The 10,100-nt window shown below is 42.1% G+C and overlaps 1 protein-coding gene across 2 annotated transcripts in view; it reads right to left on the bottom strand.

Annotated features, from left to right (window-relative positions):
* TTC8 (tetratricopeptide repeat domain 8) overlaps positions 438 to 10,100 on the bottom strand; it is a 52,271-nt gene continuing 42,608 nt past the window's right edge. For both annotated transcript variants that reach the window (XM_001927081.6, XM_005666374.3), the window contains exons 10-14: positions 8,853 to 8,992; positions 6,939 to 7,113; positions 6,518 to 6,640; positions 3,235 to 3,318; positions 438 to 1,052 (exon numbers count right to left, since the gene is read on the bottom strand). In XM_001927081.6, the coding sequence (XP_001927116.2) occupies positions 936 to 1,052; positions 3,235 to 3,318; positions 6,518 to 6,640; positions 6,939 to 7,113; positions 8,853 to 8,992 (639 nt within the window). In that variant the 3' untranslated portion in view covers positions 438 to 935. The remainder of the gene's footprint in view (positions 1,053 to 3,234; positions 3,319 to 6,517; positions 6,641 to 6,938; positions 7,114 to 8,852; positions 8,993 to 10,100) is intronic.

Genomic DNA, 10,100 nt, shown 5'->3' with positions numbered 1-10,100 from the left:
AAGCCCAAAATATGAATTCGAGTTGCCCTGACGCTTGACCACATTTCCCTGTGTTGTATGAATGTGAAGCAGGTATGAACTTCACATGTATGAAGGTGTATGCATGTGAAGTGTGTGTGAACACTTCAAGTTCCACTAGGAGAGCCTTTCTAGGATGTTCCAGTGTATGGGCCTGGGATCCAGCCTAACCTTCTCAGGATGACCAGAAGAAGGGCTTCAGGTCTATGACTCCATTTCTGATCCTGATATCCTTATATTAACAACTCAATATCCCAAAAACAGCTTCTCAGAAAAAAGCTAAACTGACAGTCCATTATTTCAAATAAAATTAGAATAATGACTAAGATCATCAGACTTCTGAAAATTTGTTTTCTCTGAGAGGACGGAGATAAAAACTCATGAAAAATAACAGAATGATGGTGTTTTATACACATTTATTTTAAAGCATAATATATAAGAAAATGTAGTGTCTCACCAAGCATTTGGTAGAAAATAGTTTTAAATACAATTTTTAATCTAAAGTCTGTATCTAGGATAAGGATACACTTTTAGCCATAAAAGTGCAATTTTAAAGGCAGGTATCAGACCTCTTAAGCTGCATGATAGCTAATGGGCAGGCTAAAGGACATTAAAAATGTGCGTTTATAAAAATTTGAGGAAATTCATGAAAATGTTTTGTAAAGGTTATAAATGAACATCTACCATAGAATGTGGGAGGTTTCACAATCTGCTTACAAATGCTTAAATTCTGTCTTTTATAACAGTATCTTATAAGGTTGTTATTAGAAAATTTTCATTAGATGTTCTGCTTTAAATTCCCTTATGTCACCTTCGCTGAGATCAAGCACAGGTTTATAACACACACATACATATACGCATACTACTTGTCCCTTGTATAATGCCCCTCCATAAGAATAGGTTGGTCTAAGGAAAAATCAGAGCATAGCAAAATGCCGCTTTAACTGCTTAATTAAGTGTTGCGTATCCACATGATCTGGAAATGCTGCTTCAGACTTCTGAGCAGCAACATAGCTTCTCTGGAGATCTCCAATCTGGAAGAAACACCAGAATAAGACCACAGAATGAAAACCAGAAAAAATAAGGAAGCAAAAAAAAAAAAAAAAAAAAAAAGACAGATGGATTATCTGTATAACATAGAAACCGGGGGTTCTGAAAGGTCAACTGCTTCATTGTGCTACTTTGATTTAAAAACTGTTTCACCTAAATACAATTCAATCTTGGAAAAATGTGAGAAAACTAAAATGACCAATTAAATAATCAACTACACTTTAATAAATTGTCTAGTGATGAATGCATAAACGTGTGTTGTCTCTGCCTGTCACGGATAGCATCGTAAGAAAGATAAAATGACGTCTGTATGCTAAAACAGCCAGCTCTGTAAGGAAACTCTTTGTAATGTACCATAGACAAAGACATATTTTGATCAGGGTATTACCTTTTAGACATAAAATTCAAGTAAAAACTATTGTATTTAAGATACAATAGCATGCTCTGGGAGCTTTTAACTGTTTGCTAACAGAGGAATGTTGGGAAGATATCTTGTTTTCAGTTGATAAAGGGTATCTCTCATCTTCAATAAACTTTGTGTTAAAGTCCTGTTCCAAAGAAAAACACCCACAGCATCTGAATCCATCTGAATGTACTGACTCATGTATACATTTCTAAAGAGAGCTTTTTAGTGTGTGCACACCAAAAAAAAACAAAAAACAAAAAAAACCCCACAAAAAAACCTTAGCTCATTCAATTCAAGTAGTTTTGGGGCAACATGCATATGAATTAAAACATAAGTTTCCTTTTTTAAATCATAGCAGTTCTTTTTAACATACTATTTTCTTGCACGGAGGTGTAGCTTTTCACTTAAAGAAACATTTCATTTATAATATATATTATTAAAATGTAAAACTATTCCTGAAAGTAATGAAGCCTTCTTTGTGGTTTAAGGAAGTAGCAGCAGAGCGCGGTGGGAAACACACGGGCATCACGTGGATCTGAATTCTGAAACTGCCACTGCCACAGGGCTCAAGGGAAGGCTTTTAAGATCTACAGGCTTGGGTTCCATTAGAGTGTAAGCTGCATGGGGTAGAGGTCTCTGTTTTATTCACTGCTGACATCCTCTGTGCCTACAACAGTCTCTGGTATGCAGCAGAGGCTCAACAAATGAAACGTGAGTTGTATGAGAAAAATGAGTAAGGAGGTAAGGGTTACCTACCTTGCAGGGCTGCTGAGAGAATGGGAGGTATATAGATCACCTGGAACAGTGGCCAGCACTTACAAACACTCAACGATGACAACTTACGAATAAAAGCTTGTTTTATTTTCAAAACAGAAGTGCGTGTGAATGGCTTCATGTTCATGCTACTGGGTTTTTTTAATGGTTGCATCCAAGGCATATGGAAGTGCCCAGGCTAGGGGCTGAATCAGACCTGCAGCTGCAGGCCTATGCCACTGCCACGGCAATACCAGATCTGAGCCACATCTGCAACCTACACCACAGCTTGCAGCAATGCCAGATCCTTAGCCCACTGAGGGAGCCCAGGGATCGAACCCACATCCTCCTGGAGGCTACGGTGGGACCTTAACCTGCTGAGCCACAATGGGAACTCCTATAACATCTTTTTTTTGTGTGTGTGTGTGTGTCTTTTTGCCTTTTCTTGGGCCGCTCCCACAGCATATGGAGGTTCCCAGGCTAGGGGTCAAATCAGAGCTGTAGCCACCAGCCTACACCCAGAGCCACAGCAACTCGGGATGCGAGCTGCGTCTGCAACCTACACCACAGCTCATGGCAACGCCAGATCCTCAACCCACTGAGCAAAGCCAGGGATTGAACCCCTAACCTCATGGTTCCTAGTTGGATTCGTTAACCACTGAGCCATGACGGGAACTCCAACATCTTTCAGTCTATAAAGAGGCGGAGTTCCCATTATGGCACAGCAGAAAGGAATCAAACTAGTATCCATAAGGATGCAGATTCAATCCCTGGCCCTGATCAGTGGGTCAGGGATCTGGCATTGCCGTGAGCTATGGTGCAGGTCACAGGTGTGTGTGGCTCGGATTCAATCCTTGGCCCATGAACTTCCATATGCTGTAGGTGTGACCATAAAAAAAATAATTTCTTTCAGGAAGTTATGGTTAGAATGTCCTTATTTACTTGTACATTTGTTAAAACCAAGAAAGATAAACAAACACGTCAGATGATAAATGGAAAGAAAATACCTTATCAGAAATTGTTGCAAAATTAAAATGCGGCTCGTACATGTGGGGTGCTAAAGATGATGCAGTTTGTAACAGTGCTCTTGCCTGTTGAGAAGAAAGAAAGGAAGGAAGGGAGGGAAGGAGGGAGGGAGGGAGAAAGAAAGGAAGAAAGGAGAAAAAAAAAAAAAAACCAAAGGTATATGAGCATATATTAGCACTATATTTGTGATGTTTTTTTTTTAACCCAGGATAGGACTTTAATAAACATGACCTTGTGATAAATACAGATGAATTCCTCATGAAATACGCCTTACTGATAGAAAATTAACTACTTACATCTTGCCAAAATTATATTAATAATAAAATGCTTCAAAATGTAGAGAAAACAGAATTGAAAAGTTATGTGAAAATCACTTTTTTTTTCTTTTCTGTCTCTTTGCCTTTTCTAGGGCCGCTTTCTGCGGCATATGGAGGTTCCCAGGCTAGGGGTCGAATCGGAGCTGTAGCCACTGGCCGACGCCAGAGCCACAGCAACGCGGGATCCGAGCTGTGTCTGCAACCTACACCACAGCTCACGGCAACGCCGGATCCTCAATCCACTGAGCAAGGGCAAGGATCAAACCCGCAACCTCATGGTTCCTAGTTGGATTCGTTAACCACTGTGCCATGACAGGAACTCCGAAAATCACTTTTTTTAAGTTTATATTTCAATATGATATACAACTCAAAAATAGAATCCTCCCAATACTGAAAAAAAAAAGTCTTATTAATCTAGTTTTGTTGATTGATTTAGTAGGCTTCCAATTACCTGTTCTCTAATGCAACAATAAAAAACCACCCACCCAAAAAACCATTGTAAATTCAAATCCCCAAGTTCTATGCTGGATGACAGTGAGCAAGCAGTTATTATACTGCTGACCTGAAAGTGACAACAGAAGGCAACTGAAAATGACAAGCTTTCTCTTCTCTAAAGTACTCAAAAGACAAAATTCACATTATTTTTTTGTGCCCTATAGGCTCAAAGATTCATACACTGAAGAGACCACTGAGGGACATGAGATGCCTGTACATCCATTGTCAAGACCACAGACTCAGCATCCCAAGCGCTGAACAGCTTCTCAACTTGTAGCTAAACTGCTACAAACGGCCCTGAGGACACTCTGCAGCATATGGAAGTTCCCAGGCTAGGGGTCCAATCAGAGCTGCAGCTGCTCACCTACACCACAACCACAGCAACGCTGGATCCAAGCCGCATCTGCGACCTACATCACAGCTCACGGCAACACCAGATCCTTAACCCACTGAGCAAGGCCAGGAATCAAACCTGAGTGCCCTTGGATATTAGTGGGGTTTGTTACCCCTGAGCCACAAAAGGAACTCCTCTTATATCTTTTTTTCATGGAAAGTAAATAATAGTGATAGAGGATGGTGGATATTATTTTGTTTTATGATACACTGTTTTGGGTTTTTTTAGTTATAATTTTTAATAACAATGAAATTTTCACCAAAACATTTCACATTAATTGTATACTAGAAAAACTATAATAAGTAGGAGGGGAAATAAATCACCAACATGGAATCAGACAAAAATCATAAAAACCACTTGCTTCATATGGACACAGGATAAATTCCATGATAGAACCAGTTCCCATTTTAGGGAACTTAGCTTTTGTTTTTTTTTTTGTGGCCATGCCCGTGGCGTGTGGAAGTTCCTGGACCAGGGATCGAACCTATGCCACAGCAGTGACCCAAGCCCCAGCAGTGACAATGCTGGATCCTTAACCTGCTGAGCCACAAGGGAATTCCAATTAGTCTTTGCTCATAAACTACAAGTCCATCTTATTTACTTTTGGAGAATTTTATGAAACAAAGGCAGCATCCAGTGACATTTCTTTGGTTGTTAAGTTTGTCAATGTGCTCAGGAGACCAGGCTGGAGGTTAAGGTCCTGGCGTGCTGCTCACTGTGTGGTGGCCTGGGGCAGGTACTTACCCACCTCCAGGCTCTGTTTCTTCATCTCTAAAGCAGAGAATGTAATGACATCTATTTTTATTGCCATTAATTTCTATGAGTATATGCAGCATTTTAAACATCTTGTTGTGTGATTAATAACACTATTTATTAAGCATCCATTATGTGCTTTACTAGGCCATATGCTTTACAAACACAATCTGCTCATCCTCACAAGAACCTTCGGGTCAGTATTGCTATTACCCTATTTTATTTACCATGCATTCGTTCCACAAATCCTGAGCACCTACCATGTGCCAGGCAATGTTTTTGATACTGAAAATACATCAGTAGAAGACAGGCAATCCCTGCTTTCATGCAGCTAGCAATCTGCACGTAAAGATGAAACTATCTGATAAAATGATAAGTACTGTGAAGAAAAAAACAGCAGGAGATGTGACAGCATCTGTAAACTGATGTTCAAGCAGGTCTTTCTAAAGAGGTGGTAATTAAGCTGAGACCTGAATGAGAAAAAGAAAATCTTTGCAGGATCTGAAAGAAGTCACTCCAAAGGCCCTACGGTAAGAGCAGGCACTGCACAGCAGCGAGCAGCTAATGTATCTGGAGGTCAAGGGTAAAAGAGTAGTGGCCAAAGATGTGGTCTGGGCGGGACCCAGAGGCTAGACCACGTGGGGCCTTGTAGGCTAAGGTCTGAAGTCCAAATTTCCTTAACAGTGCAAGGAGAAGCCTTTCGAGGATGCTAATAAGCAAAGCAGTAATAAAATACCCTAGTGTTTTTTTTAAAAAAAATCCTTTAGGCGGTTCTGAGGAAGCTGCATTATAGGGTGTGCTTACTTGCTGATGTAAATGGAATAGCTAGGAGACGCTTGCAGTCATGCAGGTGAGAGATGAGAGCAGTCTGAAGAAGCGGGGGTGGGAGTGGAGAATGGGGATGTGGAGCTAGAACTGACAGGGCCCACTGGACACGACAGAGGTGCAGCATGGCAAGGAGGCCAGTCGGGAAAGGGAAGTTTCACCGGTGGGTCCTAGGACTGGGGCTCGAGCAGCTAGACGGTGGATGGAGGGCTGTGAATGGCACAACAGTTCCCGAAGATAGGAAAGCCTGGGAGGTGCAGATTTGTCCTAACCAAATCAAGCTTCCATGTTGGGTCCTGAAAGGTTAAGCAACTTCTCCAAGGTCACATCACTAATAGGTGACAGAGCTGGGATTCAAACCCAGGCCAGTCCGACTCCAGAGCTCATTTTCAAATTGTAACATGTAAAGACAGCTGCACGCAACAGCTTTCCTTTGAAGAAAGAAGACTGTCCCCGCGGCACGCCCTGCCCTCGGCTGACCTGGTCCACGTGGCCCTTGCGCATTTCCAGCACGGCCAGGTTGTTGTAGGCCTCGGCGTGGTGGTTGTTGTTAACCAGAGCCAGCCTGAAGCACTGATGGGCCAGGTTCGTATCTCCTATGCCCTGCAAGAGGAAAGCACAAACTCGCACACACAATTCCACCCACTTCCTCCTGCCATCGCAGTCCTCCTTTCCTCAGATAAATCGTGTCTGCTACCTTAGCCAAAGCAGCGGGACAAGGGCGACAGGCACCACGTAAGGGGATTCGACCTGGGACGATGAAATGAGCTGTGGTGCCTCCCAGAAACCTCTAAATTGCCTCTAAATCGCTAACCACACCCGGATTTCCAATACCTGAAGATTTCTTCCAACAAGTGGTTACCTTTTCTGTAAGAGAAATTTTACTACAGAAACAACATACCACAGCCACATGTCCCAAGTTGTACCAGACGTCAGCTACCTCCTCTTCGTTTTCAGCCAGAGAAAGGGCACGTTCGAAGGAGGTCAGAGTCATATCATACTGCTGGGCATAGAAGCAACAGAGCCCCAGATTGTTAAAAAGCTGGCAGTTATAAACACCCATCTGCAGGAGTCGCCTTTTGGAAAAAGAGCACACATTTTGGTGTCAGACCAACTTTATAAATATTAATATACATATCTTTTTTTCTTTTTTTTTTTTTGTCTTTCGTCCTTTTAGGGCCAGGGATCGAACCCGCAACCTCATGGTTCCTAGTCGGATTCGTTTCCACTGTGCCACAGCGGGAACTCCAACACACGTATCTTTTTAACAAGGTTAGAAATGAATTCATTATATAATTTTTAATACCCTCCAAAGAATATAAACAGAAAGAATTAGGTAAATGAAAAAATGGTAAAACAAATACAAAACCATGTCTTTTGTAATGGTACTAGTTACGACTCCAAAGGCAAGGTCAGAAATAACTTCTGGGAGTTCCCGTCGTGGCGCAGTGGTTAACGAATCCGACTAGGAACCATGAGGTTGAGGGTTCGATCCCTGCCCTTGCTCAGTGGGTCAAGGTTCCGGCGTTGCCATGAGCTGTGGTGTAGGTGGCAGACGCGGCTCGGACCCTGCGTTGCTGTGGCTCCGGCGTAGGCTGGCAGCTGCAGCTCCGATTCGACCCCTAGCCCGAGAACCTCCATATGCCGCAGGAGTGGCCCAAGAAATGGCAAAAAGACCAAAAAAAAAAAGAAAAAAGAAATAACTTCTGTAACTTTTTTTTTAACCCCCCCCCAACTCTGTTAGAGAATCAAAAGAATAAATAAATGGTCCCATAAAGTAAAATCCACACTTTTGCCTCATAAAGCTTTGGTGCTCATCAGCAAATTTCTACGACCTTTTAATCAAATCTGTGGCCTATGTTTAGCATTCACCTCCGAGGACAGCTGAGTTGGGTCCGGTTTTTGGCTACGTGTATTTTGTGGTTCAGCTGCACCTAGTGAGCTTCCACCCAGGATGGCAAGATCATCAGTGGATCCCTAGGTTATCCACTTAGCTTCTCTGCTGCAGCTCAAGAACCCCATTTTGCTTCTACGCATCATTAATCCCAAAGGATAAGAGAGCTCAAGTAAGCAAGCAAAACCCACGCCAGCTGCCCTGAGGAGCCATGACCCACTCTGGGGTGGGGGGAGCAGAGTCAGCTGCATGTGCACAGGCTGGCACCATATCATTATGTTTTATGCTCCTAGCACTTATCTGGAAAGAACTCTTGTCAGCTGTCAGTTATCTCCTCATTCGTCACCCAAAGGCTGGAGAGGAAGTCATAACTTAAAAATTAATTTCAGAAACCCTCTATAGTTTAAAATAAGTATGTGCTCAAAAGAGAACATCATTTATGTAAATTTTGAAAAAATATTTGGACAAGAATTGACAACATTTCACATAACAGGGATCTTGTTTCAGGGCCCCATCAGGACTCAGGGCCTAGGGCCCACTGCTCTTTGCAAATCACATTTACTACTTTACCTTCAGGATCTTTTTATTGTGCACAGTGGGACAGATGGAGGCAGTGATGTAGAAGTGCTTCCAGTAACTATTAAACTCTTATTGGTTGATGACAGAATGGCCAGTTGATACAATGACATGGTGTTAACTCAGGCAATTATCCAGGTGTGTTTCTACAAGATGCCAAATACTCATGTATTTCCAAATTATGAGCTATAGCTTTAGTATTCGTAAAACAGTTGGGTGCTTAAATTTTTTAGTCTCATGTAGACCTGGCTATACATCATTTCTGTACATTTTCATTATATCTTTCTTATTGTTTCACCATGATTTCACAGGAAAGCAATTCTACAAACTGAATGTCAAGTGCACCTGTAAAACCGGAGGGCTACTTCTGGTTGATCAGAGTAAAAGTGGTTGCTTCCAATGCATGCAATGGCTTCCACGTGAGTATTGTCCTGTTTCAAAACCTCTTTGTAGTATTCAGTGGCTGATGGAATATTATTCATTTCCTGTTTTTAAGACAGAAGAGCAATACTGTATTAATACTGGACAAGAGATTATTTTTATTCTGACTGGCTTACATTCTTTTATCCAATGAACTATTTATTAAGCGCCTACCATGTGCCAGACTCTGTTCTAGGCCCTGGGGACACAATGTGATCAAAAAGATACAGTCAGTCCTCTGTATCTGTGGGTTTCACCTCTGCAGAGTCAACCAGCCACAGACTGAAAATATTGAGGAAAAAAAAATTCCAGAAAGTTTCAAAAAGCAAACTTGAATCTGCCACACTGCCAAGTATTTCCATAGCATCTACACTGTATTTACAACTATTTAGATAGTGTTTACATTGTATTGGGCATTAAAAGTAATCTAGAGATAATTTAGTGCATACAGAACCATGTGGGTAGGTTATGTACAAATTCTACAGCCTTTTGTATAAGGGACTTGAGCATCCACTAATTTTGGCAAACGAGGGGGTCTTGGAACCAACTCTCCCCCCTCGATATGGAAGGGTGACCACTGTCCTCAAGGAGGTTACATCTGGGAGGAGGACAAAGAAATGAACAACTATATAATGTCAGGTCCAACAAGGATAAGTGATTAAGAGAAAGAGAGCAGCGTGAGAAGAGAGAGGGAGGGGAGTGGGTGCTGCTGCAAAGGAGTTGTGGAGGAGGTGCCGTGTGAACAGAGGCTGAGTAAAGTGAGGGATGGAGACCTGAGCACACCTGGGGGAAGTGCAAACTGGGCCGCAGGAACAGCCTAGGAGGACCATGCACTTGTCACGTAAAAGAAACACGTAAGTGACAAAGTAGAAGAACATCTACTGAATGGGAGAAAATATTTGCAAACGATATGCCCAATGAAGTGTTATATCCAAAATATACAAATAGCTCATACAACTTACCGTCAAAAAACAAACAACTGAACAACTATACAGCAACAAGTTTGACAATCTGGAAGAAATGGACAATTTTCTAGAATCTTACAGCCTGCGAAAACTGAATCAAAAAGAAACAGACCTTGGAGTTCCCGTTGTGGCGCAGTGGTTAACGAATCCGACTAGGAACCGTGACGTTGCGGGTTCGGTCCCTGCCCTGGCTCAGTGGGTTAACGAT

This window comes from Sus scrofa, chromosome 7 (assembly GCF_000003025.6).
Source record: "Sus scrofa isolate TJ Tabasco breed Duroc chromosome 7, Sscrofa11.1, whole genome shotgun sequence".
NCBI classification, from domain to species: domain Eukaryota; kingdom Metazoa; phylum Chordata; class Mammalia; order Artiodactyla; family Suidae; genus Sus; species Sus scrofa.
Note: the sequence above shows the minus strand (reverse complement) of the source record. Positions and strands in the feature narration are given on the sequence as shown.